A 23169-nucleotide genomic window follows, 5' to 3' on the forward strand; every position below is an offset into this window, starting at 1 on the left:
TTGGTTCTCCAGTTACCAAGAGTGGACCAGGATATGTTGTAGGAAGACCTTTGTAAAGTGAGGGGCTTCTGGGGAGGAGCTCACACTCTACTTCTCTGCTTAAGCCCATTGAGGTTGCCATCTTTGTTCATACAGTAGTCCTTGGTCACACTACAAGGGAGGTAAGGGGAGAATAATTGTGAGGGCACCGGTAGGTCTGTCTTTATCTCCCTAATTCCAGCACAACTGTGCCTGCAATCCTGGGATGGAAAGAGTAAGAGTCTGTCAAGCCATCTATGCTATTGCTTCTGAAAAGTGGAGTAGCCTCTGTCGAAACCACAGAGCTGCAACAAAGGCTGAAGAGCGCTTTAGCTTGTAGCTCCTCTCACCTAGCAACTCCTGCTACTCATCCTGACAGGGCCCACAACATAGATTATTTCCTTTCAGTTTTTGATTCAATGTACTACAGAACTGGGGAGGGGGTGAGGGGAGAGGGAAGCATTTTCCCTGAGGGCAGTTTGGCTTCAGTCTTATTGTAAGGTAAAAAAGGGAAAATTAGACACAACAATTGTTAATCACTAAGCTTAATTGTAACCTGACTTCTTCATTGGGCAGTGGTTTACAATAAATTAGCTATTTGGAAAATCTGGAGGATAACAAAGGAAGCATTGGTTAGCGAGTATTGTCCAAAAAAGGTGAGCCAAACTCAGAAGTTTTTCCTAAAGGACCTATTTTTAGTTAACTTTGGTTCATAAGATAAACAACAGATTTACTTGCAAATCCTCAGAAATTGAAAAGTTTAACCACAGATTCTGATCTTAAATTGGGGTAGATGCACTGGATTCTTTTTCCTAAAACCAAGAAGTGACAAAGGGAACCCAGCCTTAATTGTAGAAGTGTGGTCATGCCCATACAGTACTGTTGCACAGAATTAGGGTTGGAGGTGTAAAATAAGCAGCATATAGTCTGTGCTATATATTCCGTCGGAGTGTATATTTTGCAGTATTTATTCTCCAATGGGAGGTGGGGGAGGAGGAACCGATGCAGAGTATCCTGCACAGTACCTATTCCCAAAGGTGTAGAAGAAGCAGTGTATGTGGCATAGTATCTATCTCCCAGGAGTGGTGAAGGAAACAACGTACGCGGGGTGTGTGTGTGTGTGTGTGTTGTATAATGTTTAGCCCCTAAGGTCGGGGGACGGATAATACGCGACGTATATAGCACAGTACTGGCTGCCTGGCGGAGGGAGGCGTATCAGACGCACAGCCTACTGCCCGATGTCTGGTCCTGGGTGAATACGGGGCACGGAGAGCGCTCTGCGGGAGCTCTTCCCCGGGAGGGGAGCCACCGCGCAGAGCCTCACCCCGGGGCGGGGCGGGGCAGGGCAGGGCAGGGGAGGGAGACGGGCCGAGACTCTCCGGCCAGGCGCAGAGCGCCTCGGGAGGCACACAGCGCGATATGGGCCGGGCGGTCGCGCCCAGCCTCGTGCCCCCCCCCCCCCCGGAAGGGGAGGGGGGCTGCGGGGCGTCACGCACACAAACACACACGGAGCGTGTCACTCCGTGGCCGTGCCCCGGCGGGAGGGAGGGGTCGGTCGCGCGCGCGCGCACGCACACAGAGCGAACGCTGTGCGCTATCTGCTCCCTGGGGGTGTCGTTGTCTCCCGGCCCCGCCGTTTGCAGCGTCCCCGACGAGGCGATGCTTTCGGGACCGGGCTCTGGGCAGAGACAGACACACCGCCACTGGAGGAGGGGGTGGGGAAGAAGAGGAGAAGCTGGCCGTGACGGCGCGGGGCATGCTGGGCACTGTAGTTTCCCGCCGTTTTGCGGCCGCTTGCTGCCCGCTTGGGAGGACTCCATTCCCCAGGATGCTCCGAGCCGACGGAGGTCACGTGTCCGCGGCTGGGGCAAGGGCCGGGCATAAGAGCGGGCGGCCATTTTGTGAGAGAAGCAGTCGCTGCTGCCTCCGCGCCTGCCGCCCCGGCTCCCTGCCGCCGCCGCCCCGGACTTGCGGTTTGTTTTTCCCCCCCCTCCTCTTCTCCTTGCAGAGCCAGTGAGACGTGATCCGGGCGCACCCAGCCGCGGCCTTCTCCCCTGCTCAGCGCCCCGCCACTGAATCGCATGTCCACTATCCAGAACCTCCAATCCTTCGGTAAGCGCCTGCCGGGACCCCCGCCCCTCCCCGCCACGGGGACTCGCCAGCGCGGAGCCAACCCTGGCACCCCGCCGCCCCCCGCCAGGCTCCCCCAGGCTCCCGTAAGCGATCCCTGCCCCAGTGCCTCTGACAAGGGCTCCCTGACCTGCTGCCGCCCCCATCCGCTATCCTGGGTGGATGGGCTTTGCCTTGCAGTGGGGAACAGCCTGATGGGAGGGGAGCGGAGCGGGGGGCGTCCCCACTCAGTCCATTATCCTTGTCCCTCTTGGTAAGGGGTACTGCTCTGGGGGTATCTCTCCCTCCGCCCCCCCCCCAGCCTGCCCTCTAGGATCTCTGCTTCTCTGGCAGTGCCTAGGCTGCCCCCTCAGCTGCTGTGCAGCGCCTCCCCCTCCCCCGAGGCGTGATAGCGTCACTTCACCTCTTCCCCCCCCCCCCCCCCCCCAATCCACTGTATAGACCCTCTGGGACTGGATCTGCCCAGGCACTGGTAATTAATCTGCCATGGGATTATCTTTTCTGTCGTCTGCCACCCACTGTGGGGGAAAATCTCTGGTTCCCAAATTCCAGTGACTGCCCTACCTTAAAGCCCACTTCAGGTATTGACTTCCGTGGATTATGGAGCCTCCTTTTTGCATGGTTAAGAACTGTTAATCCTTATGGAAGGCATCCCAGGTACTGGTACTATGCTGCCTGGGGCGGGGGGAGAAGAGAGAGTCCCAAATCCTAGGGACTGACCTGCCAGGGGAGCCCATCTTGTGAGTAAGAATTGGCCTTCCCCCTGTCCAGAATCTTATCCCCTTTGGCAAGGGATTTTCCTTTCTTGGTCCCCTCTTTCCTTATATCCACACTGACTGAAATTCCTGTTCAGTCAGGTTGCCCCAGAATTTAAACCCTTCCCATGCCCGCTCCCACTTACTCTTTTAATAAGGTATAGACTCTAGGGATTCATCTGTGATTCAGAAACCCTGGATTCTTTAACAGAGGTGTGGAGGAAGTGGGATCAACTTGCCTCTCCTTCCTTGCAGCTATTGACAGGCCAGAGTTGTGCCTGCTCCTCTGGATGCTTTCCGTCCTGAGCCCCTGGATCCCTCTTCCATGCTCTCCCCACTTTAGTTGCTTCTGTAGGCCAGGTTTGTGCCTTGCCCGCTGCCAAGCTAGTTTGCTGGCGCTGTTAGGCCTGAGTGTTCCTTCTCTTGGAGGTTTGTTTCTGCTTCTGGGAAGTAGTGGAGTTGCATAGGTAGATGCTTAAATGAAGATTTTCAAATGTGACTAGTCATTTTTGGACCTCAAATTTTCTATGCTAAATTTGACACCTTAAAATGGCCTGAATTTCCAAAAGTGCTGAGTTATAGACACCTTCTGAAAATGGGATGCATTAAATTAACCCAAATCACTAGTAACTTTTGAAAATCTTGACCTAAAGGTCATTATCTACTTTAGCTGAAGAATGCTATGTAACAGGTGAAGGAGTTGTGTGGGAAACATGCAGGTCTAATCTAAATTGGTTAGAAAAGGTATTTAAATCCCAAAAAGAAAAGGAGTACTTGTGGCACCTTAGAGACTAACCAGTTTATTTGAGCATAAGCTTTCGTGAGCTACAGCTCACTTCATCAGATGCATACTGTGGAAAATATAGAAGATGTTTGTTTTTATACACACAAATCATGAAAAAAATGGGTGTTTATCACTACAGAAGGTTTTCTCTCCCCCCACCCCACTCTCCTGCTGGTAATAGCTTATGTGAAGTGATCACTCTCCTTACAATGTGTATGATAATCAAGGTGGGCCATTTCCAGCACAACTGTATTTAAATACCATTTGTTTAGAGGGTAAGGAATACCTCAAACTAGTTGAAGGGCCACAGGAAGCCATTTTTTTCTTCTTTATTCCCTTCTAAAAACACTTGGCTCTTCTTCCCCATGCTTCAATACAGTTGAAGACTGGAGGGGTCTGAAGGGTGCTGTTGTGTAGACAAGGCTAAAATGAATTGTATTGGCTTTTTGCCTGAAACTTGGTACCAGTTGTAGAGGGCACTGTGTATGCAGTCGCTGGTATCTGCTGATGTTTGTCACCATGTCTTGAAGACCTCTTAGCACTGTTACATATGGTGCTTAAAATTATGGTGACTCTCTGGAACTAGTACTCCTCACTGGTAGGGAAATTTTTCAGCAGAAATATTAGTTGACACGCCCTTAAGGTGATGGGGCTCTGTGTGAAGTGAAATTTTGATGTGACAGTTCTTGAATTTCAGTGTTTATGGTTTAACAAGTGTAAATAATAGTTTTGGGCTATGTCATCTGTTTAACCTTTGAGGGGATTTTGAAGAGAAAGCACATGTATAAGTTGGTGAAAACATTACAGTGAGTTAGCTAGAGCTATTATAATGTTAGTTCTGTTTAGGATAAAAGAATGTTTTTTTCCCCTGTTAAACAAGACCCTTCCAAAGGTCATTCTGTATAACTGGAAAATTCTCCACTAGCTGTATCGATTTATCTTTTTCTCATGAAAAATGCTTTGTATGTAGTAAATTGCCTTTTTCTCTGCAGACCCCTTTGCTGATGCAACTAAGGGTGACGACTTACTCCCGGCAGGGACTGAGGATTACATTCATATAAGGATCCAGCAACGAAACGGCAGGAAGACATTAACTACTGTTCAGGGAATTGCAGATGATTATGACAAAAAAAAACTTGTGAAAGCCTTCAAAAAGGTAAAGCTGCTAGCTTGATGTGGAAATAGGAACGTAATGACAATTTCTGAAAACTGAGTATTTTACCTCTACTTTTTGCTGCATGTCGTCTTCTTTTTCACATTTGGCTAAAAGCCAGAAGGGAACAGTTTGTCAAAACTGTGTATTAAATGATGACCTTTGTTCAAGGGACAATACAATATTCTTGAAATTAACTTTTTTTTTTACAAATGTTAGTCTCTTAAAACTTGTGCTAAGTAGTCTAGTTAATTTCCACAAGTGTCTGTCATTTTTGTTTATTTGGCAGATATAAATCAATTACATGAGTGTTGCTTTTAACTTCATGGTACTGCAATTTTTGATTTGCAGTGAATCTTGTTTCCAGTGAAACTCTTAAGAAACATGGAAACTAGTGGCAAATTGGACAGGCAAATCTTAAATGTGACATTCCTGTGCTTAACTTTCCATCTTTTGCTTTTAAGTGTGGTGTTTGGGTGTGGGGGGGGGGGGAGTGGATGCAGCTTGCTAGTTTACAGTTTTTTTGTCTGTAATGCTGCTGTCCTGGTGTCACCAACTAGCTTCCATAGTGTGTTTAATCAGTGTAGTTTTAACCATGTTTGTCTCTCTCCATCCTTTTGTTGATCGATAAGCAACTTATTTGTAACCTTCAATATTTATCTTGCGCAGCTTCTGTTGTGAAAGTACACTGTAAAGCATAGTAAGCTTCATTACAGTTTACATGAGATGTCTTACAATATGAATGTTTTTCTAGAAATTTGCTTGTAATGGTACTGTGATTGAGCATCCCGAGTACGGTGAAGTTATCCAGCTTCAAGGTGACCAAAGAAAGAACATTTGCCAATTCCTCTTGGAGGTGAGTGACTAGAGACAGACCACTAGCAGTGGTCTCTGAAACTGATAAAGACCTTAATTGTTAAAGGTATGATATTAATTTATTTCTTTACATTTAACCAGTTTTTGAACCTTTAATACACTGACCTGAAAGAACAAAACCAGATGATTGCAGTACATAAGAATGGCCATACTGGGTAGGACCAAAGGTCCATCTAGCCCAGTATCCTGTCTTCCGACAGTGGCCAATGCCAGGTGCCCCAGAAGGAATGAACAAAACAGGTAATCAAGTGATCCATCCCCCTGTTGCCCCTTCCCAGCTTCTGGCAGACAAAAGCTAGGGACACCATCCCTGCCCAACCTGGCTAATAGCCATTGATGGACCTATCCTCCATGAATTTATCTAGGTCTTTATTTGAACCCCGTTATAATCTTGGCCTTCACCAGGTCTGGCAAAGAGTTCACCAGACTGACTGACTGTGTGTTGGGTGGAAAAAATACTACTTTTGCTTGTTTTTTAACCCTGCTGCCTATTAATGTCATTTGGTGACCCCTAGTCCTTGTGTTATGAGAAGGAGTAAATAACACTTGCTTGTTTACTTTTTCCACACCAGTCATGATTTTATAGACTTCAATTATATCTACCCTTAGTCATCTCTTTTCCAAGCTGAAAAGTCCCAATCTTCTTAATCTCTCTTCACATGGCAGCTGTTCTATACCCCTAATCATTTTTGTTGCCCTTTTCGGAACCTTTTCCAATTCCAATATATCTCTTTTGAGATGGAGCAACCACATCTGCATGCAGTATTCAAGACGTGGGCGTGCCATGGATTTACATAGATAATAAGATGGAAAATATATTGCCTCTATCTCTTTCTTAATGATTCCCAACATCCTGTTAGCTTTTTTGACTGCTGCTGCACATTGAGTGGATGTTTTCAGAGAACTATCCACAATGACTCCAAGATCTTGAGTGGTAACAGCCAATTTAGATTCCATCATTTTATGTATGTATAGTTGAGATTGTTTTCCAGTGTACATTACTTTACGCTTATCAACACTGAATTTCGTTTGCCATTTTGTTGCCTAGTTCACCCAGTTTTGAGAGATCCTTTTGGAGCTCTTCGCAATCTGCCTGGGACTTAACTATCTTGAGTAGTTTTGTATCATCTGCAAATTTTGCCACCTCGCTGTTTACCCGTTCTTCCAGATCATTTATGAATATGTTGACTAGGACTAGGCCCAGTACAGAGCCTTGGGAGACGCCACTATTTACCTCTCTTCATTCTAAAAACTGACCATTTATTCCAACACTTTGTTTCCTATCTTTTAACCAGTTACCAATCCATGAGAGAACTTTCCTTCTTATCCTGTGACAGCTTTCTTTGCTTAAGAGCCATTGGTGGGGGGCCTTGTCAATGTCTTTCTGAAAATCTAAGTACATTATATCCACTGGATCCCCCTTGTCCACGTGCTTGTTGACCCCCTCAAAGAATTCTAGTAGATTGGTGAGGCATGATTTCCCTTTACAAAAACCATGTTGACTCTTCCCCAACAAATTATGTTCATCTGTGTCTGACAATTTTGTTTTTTTGCTATAGTTTCAACCAGCTTGCCCAGTACTGAAGTCAGGCTTACTGGCCTGTAATTGCCAGGATCACCTTTGGAGCCCTTTTTAAAAATTGACTTCACATTAGCTATCCTCCAGTCATTTGGTACAGAAGCTGATTTAAATGATAGGTTACAGACTACGGTTAGTACTTCTGCAATTTCACATTTGAATTTCTTCAGAACTATTAGATGAATACCATCTGGTCCTGGTGACTTATTGCTGTTTAGTTTATCAGTTCGAAAACCTCCTGTAATGACACCTCCATCTGGGACAGTTCCTCAGATTTGTCACCTAATACTTAGCTGTAGCTGCTGTTTGGAGGCATGTGTTATCAGCTGGGTTTTTTTAAAGCAGTTTAGATCAGAAGGATAAGTGGAAAAGACTAAAGGAATGAGATGTTCTATGTTGTTTCTAGTGACCAGGTTCCTAAATAAAAATTTCAAGGGGTATAATTTTGAGGGGCAAACTTCCGGAGAGAATTCTCTAACATTTGACTCTGGAACCTGGAAAACAGCCATGAATCCTGTATTCTACCTGTTGATGCACATGGAGTCCCTTGTCATTCCTAATGACTGCTAGATCTCCTCTCTTGATGTAATGTTATGGCCATTCCACAGCACAGAAGCTTTACTGAAATGTGTTTCCCTTTTGCAGGTTGGCATTGTCAAGGAGGAACAGCTGAAAGTTCATGGTTTTTAAAATGTGTATAATCACATGAAGAAATCTGCAGTTTTTGTTCATACTCAAGCTGGCTAAACTGTGAAATGAGTCTTTGCAGTAAATGGACTTCCCACTTACCTAAGCGTTTAAAGTTTTATTCACATTTGCATGATTACAGAAAACATGTGGTGTGTAGACTAGAAACACATAAAAAAATTGCAGTAAGATGGTAATGAAGACCTTTGTGAATTTTAACACATTTCCAATGGAAATGTTTTAGTGCTGATTGTTGAGTTTATTACTTTTCACCTGACTTTAATGTTTTTGTTGTATTAAAACCATGTGTGTTGCAGCTTAAAAATAGTGTCTTCGTATTTTTCTTTGAGTATTTGGAATGCTTAGTTAGGCAACAGTCCTGATTTAATGTGATAAAACAGCTGTGGCAAATTTAGTTTACTGAATACCAACTAAAGTGAAGTCTGCATAATGAAGTGTTAGCTAATTAAAGTCAGAAGTAAGATAAATTAGGACTTTACAATCTCTTCTGAGTTGGTGCATTTGAATGCCAATTTTATTCATACAGTTGTTGGTAGATTGTACAATTAAGAACTGGATCTTCACTCTGTTAAACTCTTAAGATAATCAGTAAATTCTGAAATGCTAGTCTTACAGTCAAGAGGACTTTTGCAAGCAGTACTGATTTCCTAAAGGAACTTGGCTATTGTACTTCAAATCTAGGTTTTCTATTACACACTGCCATTATCTTGAGCACCAAAAAAAGTTAAAAAATGCATAGGGTCTTGTCTCTCCCCCTTCTCCCAAACGGAGGGAAAATGTTTTGAGATGGCTTCTGCCACAGCTGTGCCCTTGGAGTTCAGTTCCCTATATGGGATAGTGGTTATTTCAGAAAGTTAGTGTAGGTAACTTTTCTATCAAAAAGCTCATTCTATTTTGTTTGAAACAATTCATAAGCTGTTTTTATTAAACTGGCCTTCTAGTTTCTATTGACACTAAATTAAAGGGACTTCCATCTCTGGGCCATATCTGTTAATAGAAAAAAATTAAATGTTTCCTATTACTAAAATATGCAAAGATCAGTTCCTTTGGGGGAAGGGCATGGATAACATCTGAATAAGTACCTAAGATTTGCTGAATCAGGAAATTATAAAACAGTTGCCAAAGCTGAGGGCATTAAATGACTTCTCTTCTCCAGCATCCTAGCTCCCCACCAAATATCACCCCCCCCCCCCCCCCCAATTTTTGTACTGGTTTAAGCTTCCATTACAAACATTAGGATTAACAGGAACTGACTGACTAGTAAGTGCCGTTTGTGGGAGCTGAAGAGTTATACCAAATACTTATAATGGCTGTTTGCTAGTGGTCTCATCCTCAAGGGCTTGACTTTCTAAATGTTGGATTGGTGCAGCTCTGGTGTAACCCCCTTCCACCAGTCTACATCAGATATGATCCTGCAGGTGTGGGGCTAATAAGTAGGGTCAGGGAGCTGCATTCTGTACCTGAATAACAGTGCTGAATTACATTGGCTATTGCTTGGGCAGGAGGATCCTGTTTTTACTGGTATAGCTGGTTTCATCTGGGGGGCAGTGCATTTACTTGTTGGGTACAAATCACAGATTTTCCAGTCTAAGCCCACATCTACAGTAGGCATGGATGCAGCTAGATTGTAAAGAATTATTAATAAACCTGAAAGCCATGTGACATTCCCCAAGGAACAATCTGGACTGTTGAACAGCTGTGTCCCTTTAATTCTCCAACCTGGGGTACTTTTTACACTGAGAACAACCATGCCTGGTCTGTTCACACACAGCATCCCAGCTGTATTATGAGTGCTTTAGCCAGCCACTTCTGAATTATAGTACAGCATTATAACAGCAAATTCACAGTTCTGGATTTGTTCCTAGAAATGTGTATCTTGTACTGCCCAGCTCTTTCCTTTTGGACAATACAAGCTCATAGTTTCATTTTAGTAATAGAAAAGGATATGCACAAAAGCTGTTAAATCAAATGGAAGTTTCAAAACACTGGTTTAAATCAGACAAGTTTATTAACTGCAGAAAGATTTTTTTAAGTGGTTACAAGTAATTAGGCATAAGTCAGAATTTGGGTTACAAGAAAATAAAAGGTAAAATGCAACTAACATCTAACTTAAGCTAAGTGAATTCAAAACACATCTCTTGCTTTTGCAGTCTTACTGGCTGGATGTCTTTCAGCCATGACCCTTCCCCCAGTCCAGTGTTTCTTTCCTTGTCCTTTAGGTGTTGTAGGCAGAGAGAAAGAGAGATGATTTGTGTCCTTTGTTCTCACTTATATTTTCCTCTCATCCAAAATCATCTCTAGCTGAGGTTCAAGAGACAGGCTGTTTGCATAGGAACTCCAGCTGTTCCTTGACTAATCTGTAAATTTTTTGCTCACACCCTTTTTTGTGCCAAAGAATGACTGCTTAACTAGGTGATAGTCCATTTGATTATGTTGACAGCTGGCCAAGGCATCAGTTTGCCTTTTCCCTCTGAGGAACTGGTTTGTGCCTGGTTTTCTACACTTGGAACCTCTCAGCAGTGTCTAGAGATGAAAGTAAGCTAGTATGCCCTACTGGACCAGCTTCCCCAGTGGTGATTTAAAGGGCCAGGGCCCCAGCCACTGTGGGGAGCCACGGGCTCTTTAAATCACTGCCGGAGCCCTGCCTTGCTACCCTGGGGCGCTGGCAGCCAGGCTTGGGTGGGGATTTAAAGGGCGTGGGGCTCCTGTCACTCCTGAACGGCAACACTTTTTGGCAGCATTTTGGCAGGCGGTTCTCCGGTGGCCTCACTTGGTGGCGGCATTTCGGCGGCGCGGTGTCCTGCGGGTGCATACAACTGCCCTGGCAGCGCCATTGTGCCTGCGGGCTCCACATTGGGGACCCCTGGCTTAGGTTGTACTCTACTCTAAAAATAATGCCAGAAAGAAATAGAACACTTTAAACTAGTTAGTTTTAAAATACTAAGGAAACTCTCACAAAACAATTACATCAGAGGTGGGGGATACTCAGTTTTCAACACCAACTTTAACTCTGCCCTATTCTCCCTGATCACTCTCTGCCATCCTGGTTATGGTTTACAGCAGGGGTGGGGAAACTTTTTGGCCTGATAGCCACATGGGGGTTGCAAAACTGTATTGAGGGCTGAGTAGGGAAGTCTGTACCTCTCTAAACAGCCTGGCCCCTGCTCTGTATCTGAACCCTCCCATTGACTGCCCCCCTCAGAACCCCTGACCCATCCAAACCCCACCCCTTCTGCTCCTTGTCCCCTGACCGCCCCCTCCTGGGACCTCTTGCCCCAACCGCCCTCTGGGACCCTATCCCCTATCCACACCCCTGCCCCCGACAAATCCCCGGGGACTCCCTCGCCTATCCAACACCCCCTACTCCCTGTCCCCTGACTGCCTCCCCAACCTCTGCTCCATCCAATCACTCCCTGTCCCCTGACTGCTCTGCCCCCTATCCATACCCCTGCCCCATCTGTCCTCTGGAACCCCACCCTCTATCCCAGAGGTGGGCAAACTACGGTCCCTGGGCCACATCCGGCCCCCAGGACCGTTCTGCCTGGCCTCTGACCTCCTGGCCTGGGAGGTTTGCCCCCGGCCCCTCCCCTGCTGTCTCCCCGCTGCTGCGCAGCGCAATACTCTGGGCTGCAGAGCCACAGGGAGCGGGGTGGGGGGAGGTTGGATAGAGGGAAGGGGAGTTTGGGGGGTGGTCAGGAGCGTGGATAGGGGTTGGGGCAGTCAGAGGGCAGGGAATGGGGGTTGAATGGGGTCAGGGGTCCTGGGGCGGGGGAAGTCAGGAAGGAGGGGATGGTGGATGGGGCAGGGGTCCCAGTGGGGCAGTCAGGAAGGAGGGGGTTTGGATGGGGTGGTGGGGGGCAGTTAGGGGTGGGTGGTCTGGGGGAGGTCAGGGGACAGAGCAGGGGGGGAGGGGCCATCAAGGAATGGGGGGGTTGGATGGGGCAGGAGTCCTGGGGGGGGGGCTGTCAGGGCGTGAGAAGCGGGGGGTCGGATAGGGGCTGGGCACAGCCTGGCTGTTTGCGGAGGCACAGCCTCCCCTAACCGGCCCTCCATACAATTTCAGAAACCCAGAAAGTTTGCCTGCCCCTGCCCCATCCATCTGCCCCCTGGAACTCCCTGCCCCTTATCCAACCCCCCCTCCCCCTTATGATGCTGCTCAGAGCAGCGTGTCTGGCAGCCATGCTGGTGCCACACTTGCTGCTGCGCTGCCCGGCAGGAGGGTGCAGCCCCACCCACTGCCCAGAGCGCTGCCTGCACAGCAGCGTAGCTGCGGGGTGGGGGGGAGAGCGGGGGAGGGGCTGAGGGCTAGCCTCCCCGGCGGGGAGCTCAAGAGCCAGGCAGGGTAGTCCCGCGGCCTGTAGTTTGCCTACCTCTGGTCTACATATTCCTGTTATCCTAACCAAAACGCTACAGCTAGACTTGTATGTTCCAAACCACCAGTAAGTAGAGAGGAGACCAAATATCACTCTTACTGATGGGTCAGAGACTTATCACCTTGTTCATATAATCTGCACAAGATCCTGCTTTCATTCACCACCCAGCTGTCTGGGGGATACCCTGATCACCCGTACATTATTGGTCAGATCCTGTATTCGTGCTACAGGTTAGTGATTAACTTTTTCAACATCCTCACTGAAGGCAATGGTCCATAGACTCCCTGTACCATGCTCTTGTTGAAACAGGCCTGAAATTTCCTCCTGCTATAGGCTGGGATGATGTGTACAAGGTATATCATATAACAAAAGGCCATACTTTGTAATCCATGTGCACAACAGGGAATGCTTGTTTCTCTTCTGTGGCAACTAGTGGGGATTCTCCCAGCAGTAAGCAGGGGATAAAGGCCGGGGGGGGGGGGGGGGGGGGGGCTGGTGGTTGAACTTTAACTGAATATTTTCAAAAAGAGAAGGAGTACTTGTGGCACCTTAGAGACTAATCAGTTTATTTGAGCATGAGCTTTTGTGAGCTACAGCTGAATGCATCCAATGAAGTGAGCTGTAGCTCACGAAAGCTCATGCTCAAATAAACTGGTTAGTCTCTAAGGTGCCACAAATACTCCTTTTCTTTTTGCGAATACAGACTAACACGGCTGTTACTCTGAAACCTGAATATTTTCAGACTCTCTGCAGTGTGTAGATATTTATTTTAAAATACCGCAGTCCCCAAAAATTCTTGTTACCATATGTGTTTATTTCCAACTCTCTCTCTCCCCCCTCACAGAAGAATCTTTAGTCATTCTCGGTGCCATGGCATTGGTCACAATAGTCCAAGCAAGGACTAACCAGTGAGGTGTGTGAATATCCTTAAGATGACTCATTGACCCTACAGCTAGCACACATTTTTTGAAGTTTAAGCCTCTGTACATTCAGGTTCCTTTCATCAGGTTGTATTCTAGGCATTCATAGAATCATGATTAATTAAGTCTTAAATGTTAATGTGTCTGTAAGCCTGTGGGGTTTGTTGTATACAAGTTTCCATTGACAATAATGTATTGAATATTTTTCAAATTGGCAGTTCAAATGTTTTTATAAACTGAGTAAGGGAAAAACTAAATAGAGCCATTCTGTGTTTACTGATTTTTACACAGATTAATTTTACATACTACTTCTAATCTACATATAAAAAGTGTTTTAAAGTTGTTGTGGGCTTTTGTTTTGTTTTTAACTATTTGGAAGACTTAGTTCTGTTTCAGTTACATTCCTGTAACTGATCACTTCATGTTAAATCTTAACCTGTTTTTCAGTAATGCTATCTAAAAGAAATTGTACAGTGTTGTCTTATGTACATTTTCTAAAAAATTAAAGTTTATGCCATTTTTAAGGTAGATTCTTTCTTGGAAAATATGAGTAATGTATATCCTCTAGGGCTGTTGATTAATCGCAGTTAACTCATGCGATTAACTCAAGAAAATTAATTGTGATCAGGCACACTGTTAATAGAATAATTGAAATTTATTAAATATTTTTGGGTATTTTTCTACATTTTCAAATATATTGATTTCTATTACAATACAGAATACAAAGTATACAGTGCTCACTTTATATTTTTATTACAAATATTTGCACTGTAAAATGATAAACAAAAGAAATAGTATTTTTCAGTTCACCTCATACAAATACTATAGTGCAATCTCTTTATCGTGAAAGTGCAACTCTCAAATGTAGATTTTTTTTGTTACATGACTGCACCCTATAAAAAAAATGTAAACTTTTAGAGCCTATAAGTCCACTCAGTCCTACTTCTTGTTCAGCCAATCGCTAAGACAAACAAGTTTGTTTACATTTATGGCAGATAATGCTGCCCACTTCTTATTTTCAATGTCACCTGAAAGTAAGAACAGGCATTCGCATGGCACTTTTGTAGCCTGTATTGCAAGGTATTTATGTGCCAGATATGCTAAACATGCATATGCCTCTTCATGCTTCAGCCACTATTACAGAGGACATACTTCCATGCTGCTGATGTTTGTTTAAAAAGATATGTTAATTACAATTTGTGACTGAACTCCTTGGAGGAGAATTGAATGTCTCCTGCTCCATTGTTTTACCTGCATTCTGCCATATATTTTGTGTTATGGTAGTCTAGGATGATGACCCAGAATATGCTGTTTGATTTAAGAACACTTTCACTGCAGATTTGACAAAAACACAAAAGATTCCAATATCAGATTTCTAAAGATAGCTATAGCACTCGACCCAAGGTTTAAGAATCTGAAGTGCCTTCCAAAATCTGAGAGGGATGAGATTCAGAAGTCTTAAAAGAGCAACACTCAGGTGCAGAAACTACAGATCCCAAACCACCAAAAAAGAAAATCGACTTCTGTTGGTGGCATCTGACTCAGATGATGAAAATGAATTTGCATCGGTCCACTCTGCTTTGGATTATTATCGAGCAGAATTCATCATCAGCATGGATGCATATCCTCTGGAATGGTGGTTGAAGCATGAAGGGACATAAGAATCTTTAGCACATATGGCATGTAAATATCTTCCAACGCTGGCTACAATGCCATGCCAAATGCTTGTTCTTACTTTCAGGTGATATTGTAAACAAGAAGCAGGCAGCATTATCTGCTGCAAATGGAAAAAATTTGTCTGAGCAATTGACTGAACAAGAAGTAGGACTGAGTGGACTTGTAGGCTCTAAAGTTTTACATTGTTTTATTTTTGAATGCAGTTATTTTTTGTACATAATTCTACATTTGTAAGTTCAACTTTCATGGTAAAGAGATTGCACTACAAGTAATTGAGCCTTGAGTAATCTACTTTCTGAATTGTCTTTTCATTATGTAACAAAAATACTTAAAGGAAGCAGAGTTTAAATGTGGAATATACTTTTCAGAGTGAGAAACGATATGTTGCAGTTTTAAGTTTCAATCTGTGGCTCGGTTAACTGACTTAAGTAGTTGAGCATACTGTGCCATGTTCTGGAATGATCTCACAGTCCTAAAACAAGGCTGTTGACACGATGTCCGGAATGTTAGGTAGAGGAGGATCGTCTAGCATTCTGGACAGTCACAATATTTTTACATGATGTAAGTACTGGCAGTTAGAATAAGTCTCTGCCCACAGTAGATGATAAACTGTTTTCAAATATAGCTTTTGTCTGCATGCTGTCATACAGCCCTTAAAAATCAGCTATCGGCTTGGTAAGTTGTCCCTGTTAAACCATCCTTACTATGACTGTAGCAAAAAACATGGTCAAGCATAGTTCTGCTGCTATACAACAGTAGTTAAGTCTTTGGACATGGTTGTAAATAAAATCACTCTGATCCTAGTGTGAACAGGGCTTTAACTACTAACTGTCTTTGTGCTTATGCGGCTTGACTGAGGTCCCACAGGAAGTCATTAGTAGAGCTGGAACTCTGGTCTTCTGAGTCTATGTCCAATGCTTTAACCACAAAGCTCTCCTTTCAAGTGAGCGCCTTAAACGCATGGGTATTCTACTGCCTAAACACCAAAATAAGGCATAAATACTTAGCATGTATTTGGCAGTCATGGAACTGCTGTACAGCGAGAAGTGCAAGAATAATTGTTACATCTAAATCCAAGATTTCTTTTGAGAACTACTGTGTTTATTTCTCTGAAAACCTACTTGGCTTGCTATGGTTTTGCACTTTTACTGACAAATCCATGGGAACCCAGCCCTGTTGTAAAAGAAATGCAGAGACTGGGGTGCCTTTTGGTAATGTAGGAATTGCTTATGCAAAATGTTGAATAATGTGCTAATCAGTAAATAACATACATCCATATAGGGCAAACATTGGCAATTCTCTTGCATACTCTACTGTACAACCTTGCTAAAAATGGCCTTATGAATTGTGCTCGGTGATTGCTATGTAGTGGGAGTTGTATATATCTTCAGTCTCCTGTAACATCCTTTTACCCAAAACCATATCTGGGCCAGGCTGCAGCAGCACATGATTGGGACTGCATTACACCATTAAATGACTTGATTATGGTCTAGAAGGGCCAGATTTGTAAATGTATTTAGGCACCTAATGATACAAATAATTGTCTAGTGAGATTTTCAAAAGTGCCTCAGTGCCTAACTTAGACACTTTTGAAAATCCTACTAAGAGGCTATCTGCAACTTTAATCGTCTACATTACCTTTACAAATCTGACCTAAGTACTTACATGGGAGAAGATTTCTGAGCAGTCTGAAGATTTCTCTTTAAGTCAGCAGAGAAAGGCATAGTAAGATCCAGTGACTAGAAGCTGCACAAATAAAGACTAGAAATAAGAGGCAAATTTTTAACAGTGAGGGTAATTAACTATTGGAAAAACTTACCTAGGGATGTGATGGGTGACTTCTCTGTCACTTGAAGTCTTTAAACTAAGATTGACTGTCTTTCTTAAAGATATGCTCCAACTCAACCAGAAGTTATGGGTTTGATGCAAGAATTGCTTTGTGAAATTCTACAACCTGTGTTACGCAGGACATGTCAGACTAGATAAGCATTAATAACTAGATAAGCCTTCTGGCCTAAATTCTACAAATCTATTAATTGCCGTGCTTAGATCTTTTGTTCTCCTCTCAATGTAAGTGGAAGTCTGGTTGACTTGAGCCAAAGTTTCCGTGCTTTCCAAAGCCCCAGTGAACTCAAAATATATTAGGAGAGAGAACCAGAGTGTGAACAGGAAAGAAGAGGGAACATGATATCTTTCTCTGTCATAAATCTGACCCAGTGTAGAGAAGGGAAATCTTGATCTGCTGATTTTGAACTTATTCAGAATCTCATCCCCGCAGAGTAGCATGAATGACTAGTTAATTATATAAGCAGATGCTTCTAATTTTATAATGATGTGATTTGAGGAAAGAGAATGAGTCTATGCTAGATAATTAATAGCACACAATTGTTAGTCATAAAAATTATTTTTCCTTGTACATTACAGGTCAAAGAAAAGTCCAGATATTTTGTTGTACATTTTGGCCACAAATTTTAATTTAAGTAAATGCCTAAATACATCTTTAGGGTCCTAAATAAAAATGGTCTGATTTTTCGAAGATGCTGAGCACCCACACCTTTGAAAATCTGATCCTTTATTGAGGTGCCTAAATATAGGTTTAGGTGTCTAATTTTAGGCAGCCAGGTTGGAAAATCCTGGCCTTCTGGTAGGCAATAAACCTGCTCTTATGTTACAACCAGCTTCTAGTAGTGTGCACTATCTTTAGTGGTTAGAAGTAGAGCTAGCTGGAAACTAGAATTTCTATTTTATGTGAAATTCTGAAATTAAAAAAAAAGTTCCAAACAGAATGAAAATGAAATGTTGAAAGGCTCACTGAGCTGCTCAAAGCCTCAGTATCTTGCCAGGCAGAGAGCTTGGGAGCCAGGGTCCCAGGGAGACTGGGCTGCTGATGAGCTGGGAGCAGGTTCCCCAACACCCCCAGAGGCAGGTTGTCAATGAGTTGGGTGGATGAGCTGGCAGGGAACCCGGCAGGGTTCCATTCCAGTTCCCAGGACATCCAGGCAGAATTTTGTTGAAATCAACATTTTCCTTCGGAACATTTCAACTTTGACAAATCAGCACTTTCTGACAGGAAAACGTTCCATCTGAACATTTCTGACCAGCTCTAGGTAGATTTTATTATTATTTTTATTTATATTAATGTTATTTCCCATATTAAGTAACTGAGTGGATAGTAACCACTTGTGAAATGTATTTCATAGACTTTAAAGTCAGAAGGGATCATCATGATCATCTAGTCTGACCTCCTGCACATTGCAGGCCACCAAACCTCACCTACCCACCCCTCTAATACAGCCCTAATCTCGGTCACACTGACCAGCCCTGCTGCTATAACTGTCTGTTGTGGCTACTTGCAAAAGTGGCTACTCCATTCAGACTTGGAGGCTGATAAACAGATTCCCATTGCAATGGAAAAGGTACCAATGGAAGCAGACAGAGTCAAAGGGTCAGTGAAAGGAGCTGAGAAAGCAGACAGGAAAGATGCCGGGGGGAAAAATGCTGAGTTTGAAAGACAGAATAATAACCCACCATGAACATGACTAGTGAGAGTAGCAAGGAAATAACAGAATATTCTGCCTGTACCCTCACACGATCCAGGAACGTAAAAAACAAGGTCACTATTTACTATGACTGCAAGGAAAAGCTTCATAGTGCAAAGCCAGCCGTTTAAAGAATGAGAGATAGTGAGTAGTAATATAATTGAAACCCTATTTGAGCTGTTCAGAGCTGAAAGATTGAGAATGTTCCTGCTAGTGAGCTATTTGTGTAAAACAAAGGGATTATAAAACAAGGGCAGAAACATGATTTTTAACAATGGGCAGCTTGACAGCTGGAGAAAGCATTACCCCTAATAAAACCTGTGTGAGCAGGCTACTGGGGCTTGATGAGACGGTGACTTGGAAAGAGAATGCTTCAAAAGTGCTCTAAGGAGCAGGATTCACTTTCCACTCTCTTTCTGCCCACTTCTCCCTTCTGAGACAATCACCACCATGACTGGGAAGGAGGTGACTGAGAAGGAAAGGAGAAAGTTTTTCTTTCTCCCCTCCCAATTGCCGGGTGAAGATCAGGGCTCCCTTGTTTGTCTACTTTCTCTCCTGGAAGGGGAGTGGGGGTTACACTTTTCCCATTGCCACAATCACCTTCTTGGTTTCTAGAAAAGGGAAGGTGTTTCTGTTCCTTCCCACAGCCCATTCACTCCCTCCCCCACCCCATACATACACACACTCCAGTCCCCCTCAGAGGCACTGAACATTCCTCGGCCACAACCCTTTATCTTCAAGGAAGAGCATAAGGTAATGATCAAGTGATCTCGCTCCTGCCATCCATCTCCACCCTCTGACAAACAGAGGCTAGGGACACCATTCTTTACCCATCCTCTCTAATAGTCATTAATGGATTTAACCTCCATGAATTTATCCAGTTCTCTTTTAAACCCTGTTATAGTCCTACCCTTCACAACCTCCTCAGGCAAGAGTTCCACAGGTTGACTGTGCGCTGAGTGAAGAAGAACTTCCTTTTATTTGTTTTAAACCTGCTGCCCATTAATTTCATTTGGTGGCTCCTAGTTCTTATATTATGGGAACAAGTAAATAACTTTTCCTTATTCACTTTCTCCACACCACTCATGATTTTATACAGCTCTATCATATCCCCCCTTAGCCTCCTCTTTTCCAAGCTGAAAAGTCCTAGCCTCTTTAATCTCTCCTCATATGGGACCCGTTCCAAACCCCTAATCATTTTAATTGCCCTTTTCTGAACCTTTTCTAATGCCAGTATAACTTTTTTGAGATGAGGGGACCATATCTGTACATAGTATTCAAGATGTGGGCGTACCATGGATTTATTTAAGGGTAATAAGATATTCTCCGTCTTATTCTCTATACCTTTTTGAAACAAAGAGACTGAGACAAAATATGGCATCTCTTACAGCCTCTCCCTAATTTCCACTATTAATTCACACTGTGCCTTTTTTTGCCAAGTTAACTCAAATTATTATCTATACTCTAATTAATTCCTCTCAAATTAGCTTAGCTCTATTGAGAGTGGCCACACTGCAAAATAACATTCGAGCTGCACAGCATGGTTGTATTAACTGTTCACAAGCAGAGCTAACTTGAGGGGTAGCCTGTACTCCCTAGTGGGCCAGCTAACTCGAGTTAAAAGCACCATCACACTCAAGGGATTCTGTGTGTGGTTGGGACTCTAGTTAGGGGCAACACATGAGTTCTAACTCAGATTAACTCTGCTGTGAAGACAAGCCATTAGCCATTTTTCCTCACACACAGGGCTGGTTGTGTCAGATTCATATACTTTTGCAACATTCACAAATTATGAGGTTGACCGTCTACTTTTGGCCCCATTGCCTGTACGCATCAGTTATTAACTGTTACTGACTATAAAAAAGATTTGTGAATTTACTGGCATTGCTTAAGCCTGCTGTCTGAAACATTGAGACCTAAATAGCCAGCCTCCTGGCACGGATCCAGTTTTCCACTACAGCCCTCGCTAATGTGTTGTAATTCATTACTTGAATGGAATATGTCCCAGAAAATGGATTATGAGAGTTATTAATTATTTAATTTTAACAGTGAAAACAAGTCTGTGTTGGTTTTATGTTAACGGAGAAAACCTTTCCTGATGGGACACCCCAATCAGTCAATTAGTTACTCTTCCTCAATGTATCGGGGGTAGCTGTCTTGTCTGTATCCACAAAAACAAAACCTTAAGGTGCCACCGGACTCCTTGTCATTCTTCCTCAGTGGATACACCCTATCGCCATTTAGCACACCCACAGAACTCCCTGGGCCCAGCAGATCTAGAACAGGACTTGGGGACTCTGCACACAAGCTGTCTGGGCCAGGGTAGTGACTGGATCCAATCTAAAGTAGATCCACTTACCAAACGACGCTTAACAGAATGGAAGTACAGCCACTGTGGAGGCATCTGCAGAGCTACCGGCTGTGCTGTTACTCCCTGGTTAGGGTGGAGGGGAGAGAAAACTCCCCTGTGCACACACAACCCACATACTCAAGGTCTATGAGATGGTAGAAGGCAATTTACTATGGAGAACAGGACAGCATACAAGTTGCCTTGAAAATAATGGGTTGGTTATTTTTAGAATTGACAAAGCAAATGGTTTTAAACTTGGTTGGGGAGGATTTAAATAGCCTAAATAAACATGTACCAAGCACTGCACAGAGTGCAAGCTTAATAGTAAATAGACAACATTATTATATGTTTACATCACAAGCTCTTTGGAGAGGGGACTATATTTATTATATATATGTATGTACAGCGCCTAGCATGATAGGGCCCGGATCGCTGATCAGGGCCTCTGGGCACAATACACTTAACAAATAATATTAACAATTAGAATACTTTGATCAAAAACACCTGGATGCCCTAAACTACTGAGCTAGAACAGGGGCTTTACTGCTACTGCTTGCCTGATCCTGCCTCCTCCTCCCCCGGACTCCCAGGTAAGACTCTTGTTAAAAATCAATAGGAATTTTGCATGAACAAAACATGCAAACTTCTACCCAAAGGCAGTAGAGGCTTGATTAGGAAGGATTCTTCAGCGGTGAATGGTGGTGTGTAGCAGACAGTGTTAATTGTTACAGGTGACTGGCACCACTTCCTAGGGAAGGATGATTCTATCTAAGGTTGCTTGTTTCCCCCACCATGGAAAAACAAGCAGTTCAGATACAGTAAAATGGCCCCGTTCATGGAGCCCCAGTACTTTTTTTTTTTTTTTTTACAAATATGTATGTTAATGGTCAGTAGGTGGGACAAATAGACAGTTGAAAGTGTATGCTTTACACAGAGGGCTCAGGATGTCAGCCCAGGGGAAGCACTTCCTGGCGCTTCCCAGCTAGCAGGGGCAGTGCAGTGGGTGCTTAGCCCTTCCCCCATCCACACAGCTAAACTTGCTGGCCTGCAATTTAATTTGTATTAAAGGGAGGGTTTTCCCTCAGTCTGTAGGGATGATTGTTTCATCTGCTTGCTTTAAAGGCACTGATTTATTCGAACACTTACTTTAGGGAATTTGCTATGTATGACTGTTCTGTAATACGTGGATTGTCTTAGCTATGACAAACACATATAGGAAGTTATCCTGTTCTTCTTAATCACTGATTAGCTAAACTAGATATGTGTCCCTTCATTCCCTTAATCCATTTTATTGTTCTTCTCTGAATTATCTCTGCATGGTAAAGAGGTGCCCAAAACTGAACACAATACTGTAGGTGTGATCTCATCCCATGCTATAGAGAGGGCTTGTCAGCACCCTGCTATGTTTGTAATGCAGCTGCATTCTTCTGGAAGTACCAAGGACTGAATCTAGCAGAAAACAGGCTTCACAGCCACAGAAGCTATTTCATATTCAGAGGAGGAAGTGCCCCCTTTCTAGTAGCTGCAGAATGACAGACTAGACCACTGGCAGTTTGAACACAAAGAAACCATTCTCTTTCTACTCACTCTGTATTGTAATACAGAAGGGCACGAGCTTATATAAGCACAGTAGTTCTGCAAGGAGCAAGACAAGGTGTGTATGACGTGGAATTTTCTGCTCCTGGGGTGGTTTCTTTGCTTGGTTCTTTGGGTGGAAAAAAAAATCTCATAAACAAGCTTTTTAACCCTTTTTAAAAGGTTTCCCTCTGCTATTTTTCAGGCCACCCTAATGCACCTGACGTTAAGCAGTTCTCCAAGACGTTAAAAAAAAAAAACCACAATAGTTTTGAAGGGGTACCTGTGTGAAGCGAATGGGTATAAAGGGTATGTCTGCACAGCAATCAGGAGGTGTGATTGCAGCACCCACCTCAGCTAGCTTTGATCAAGTTAACTAATTAAAGGGAGCTGTGAAGCCCTGGTAGCATGGGCAGCAGTATGGGCCAGCCACCTGAGAACCAGCGAGTCTGGGACTCCGGGTACATATTTAAGCAGCTAGCCTGCAGCACGTAGTCAAGCACAGCTTGACCACAACCGGAGGGAGGGTGAGGTTGTTCAATCACAGCTAGCTTGTGTAGGCCTACACGTACCCCAATCACATCTCCCGAATGCTGTGTAGACATACCTAAAAGAGACATTATTACAGACACTGTTACAGTATGCTGATTTGTGTTTCTGTAACTCCTAGAAACCCTAACCAAAATCAGGGGCCCCATTGTGATAAGCAGTATAAGGAACAGTCCCTGCCAT

The 23169-nt window shown here is 43.8% G+C and overlaps 1 protein-coding gene across 2 annotated transcripts; it reads left to right on the plus strand.

Moving 5' to 3' along the window:
• The first annotated feature begins 1592 nt into the window (after window positions 1-1592).
• EIF1B (eukaryotic translation initiation factor 1B) lies at window positions 1593-8307 on the plus strand. 2 transcript variants are annotated; one of them, XR_007355035.2, is made up of 5 exons: window positions 1593-2130; window positions 4680-4843; window positions 5595-5696; window positions 5798-5956; window positions 7941-8307. XR_007355035.2 is itself a non-coding variant. In XM_048838873.2 (4 exons), the coding sequence occupies exons 1-4, from the start codon at window positions 2100-2102 to the stop codon at window positions 7983-7985; spliced, it is 342 nt and encodes a 113-aa protein (XP_048694830.1). In that variant the 5' UTR covers window positions 1620-2099; the 3' UTR covers window positions 7986-8307. The 2 variants fall into 2 exon arrangements, 1 of the variants encoding a protein (XP_048694830.1); XM_048838873.2 differs by lacking the exon at window positions 5798-5956 and having other exon boundaries at window positions 1620-2130.
• Window positions 8308-23169: the final 14862 nt, after the last annotated feature.

The sequence above is a fragment of the Caretta caretta genome, chromosome 2, assembly GCF_965140235.1.
Source record: "Caretta caretta isolate rCarCar2 chromosome 2, rCarCar1.hap1, whole genome shotgun sequence".
NCBI classification, from domain to species: Eukaryota; Metazoa; Chordata; order Testudines; family Cheloniidae; genus Caretta; species Caretta caretta.

Excerpts from the sequence above, each read along its gene's own strand:
- EIF1B (XM_048838873.2), top strand. The coding sequence starts at position 2,100 with ATGTCCACTATCCAGAACCTCCAATCCTTCG. Across the intron at positions 2,131-4,679 it reads CCAGAACCTCCAATCCTTCG|ACCCCTTTGCTGATGCAACT; the intron begins GTAAGCGCCTGC and ends TTTTCTCTGCAG. Across the intron at positions 5,697-7,940 it reads TTTGCCAATTCCTCTTGGAG|GTTGGCATTGTCAAGGAGGA; the intron begins GTGAGTGACTAG and ends TCCCTTTTGCAG.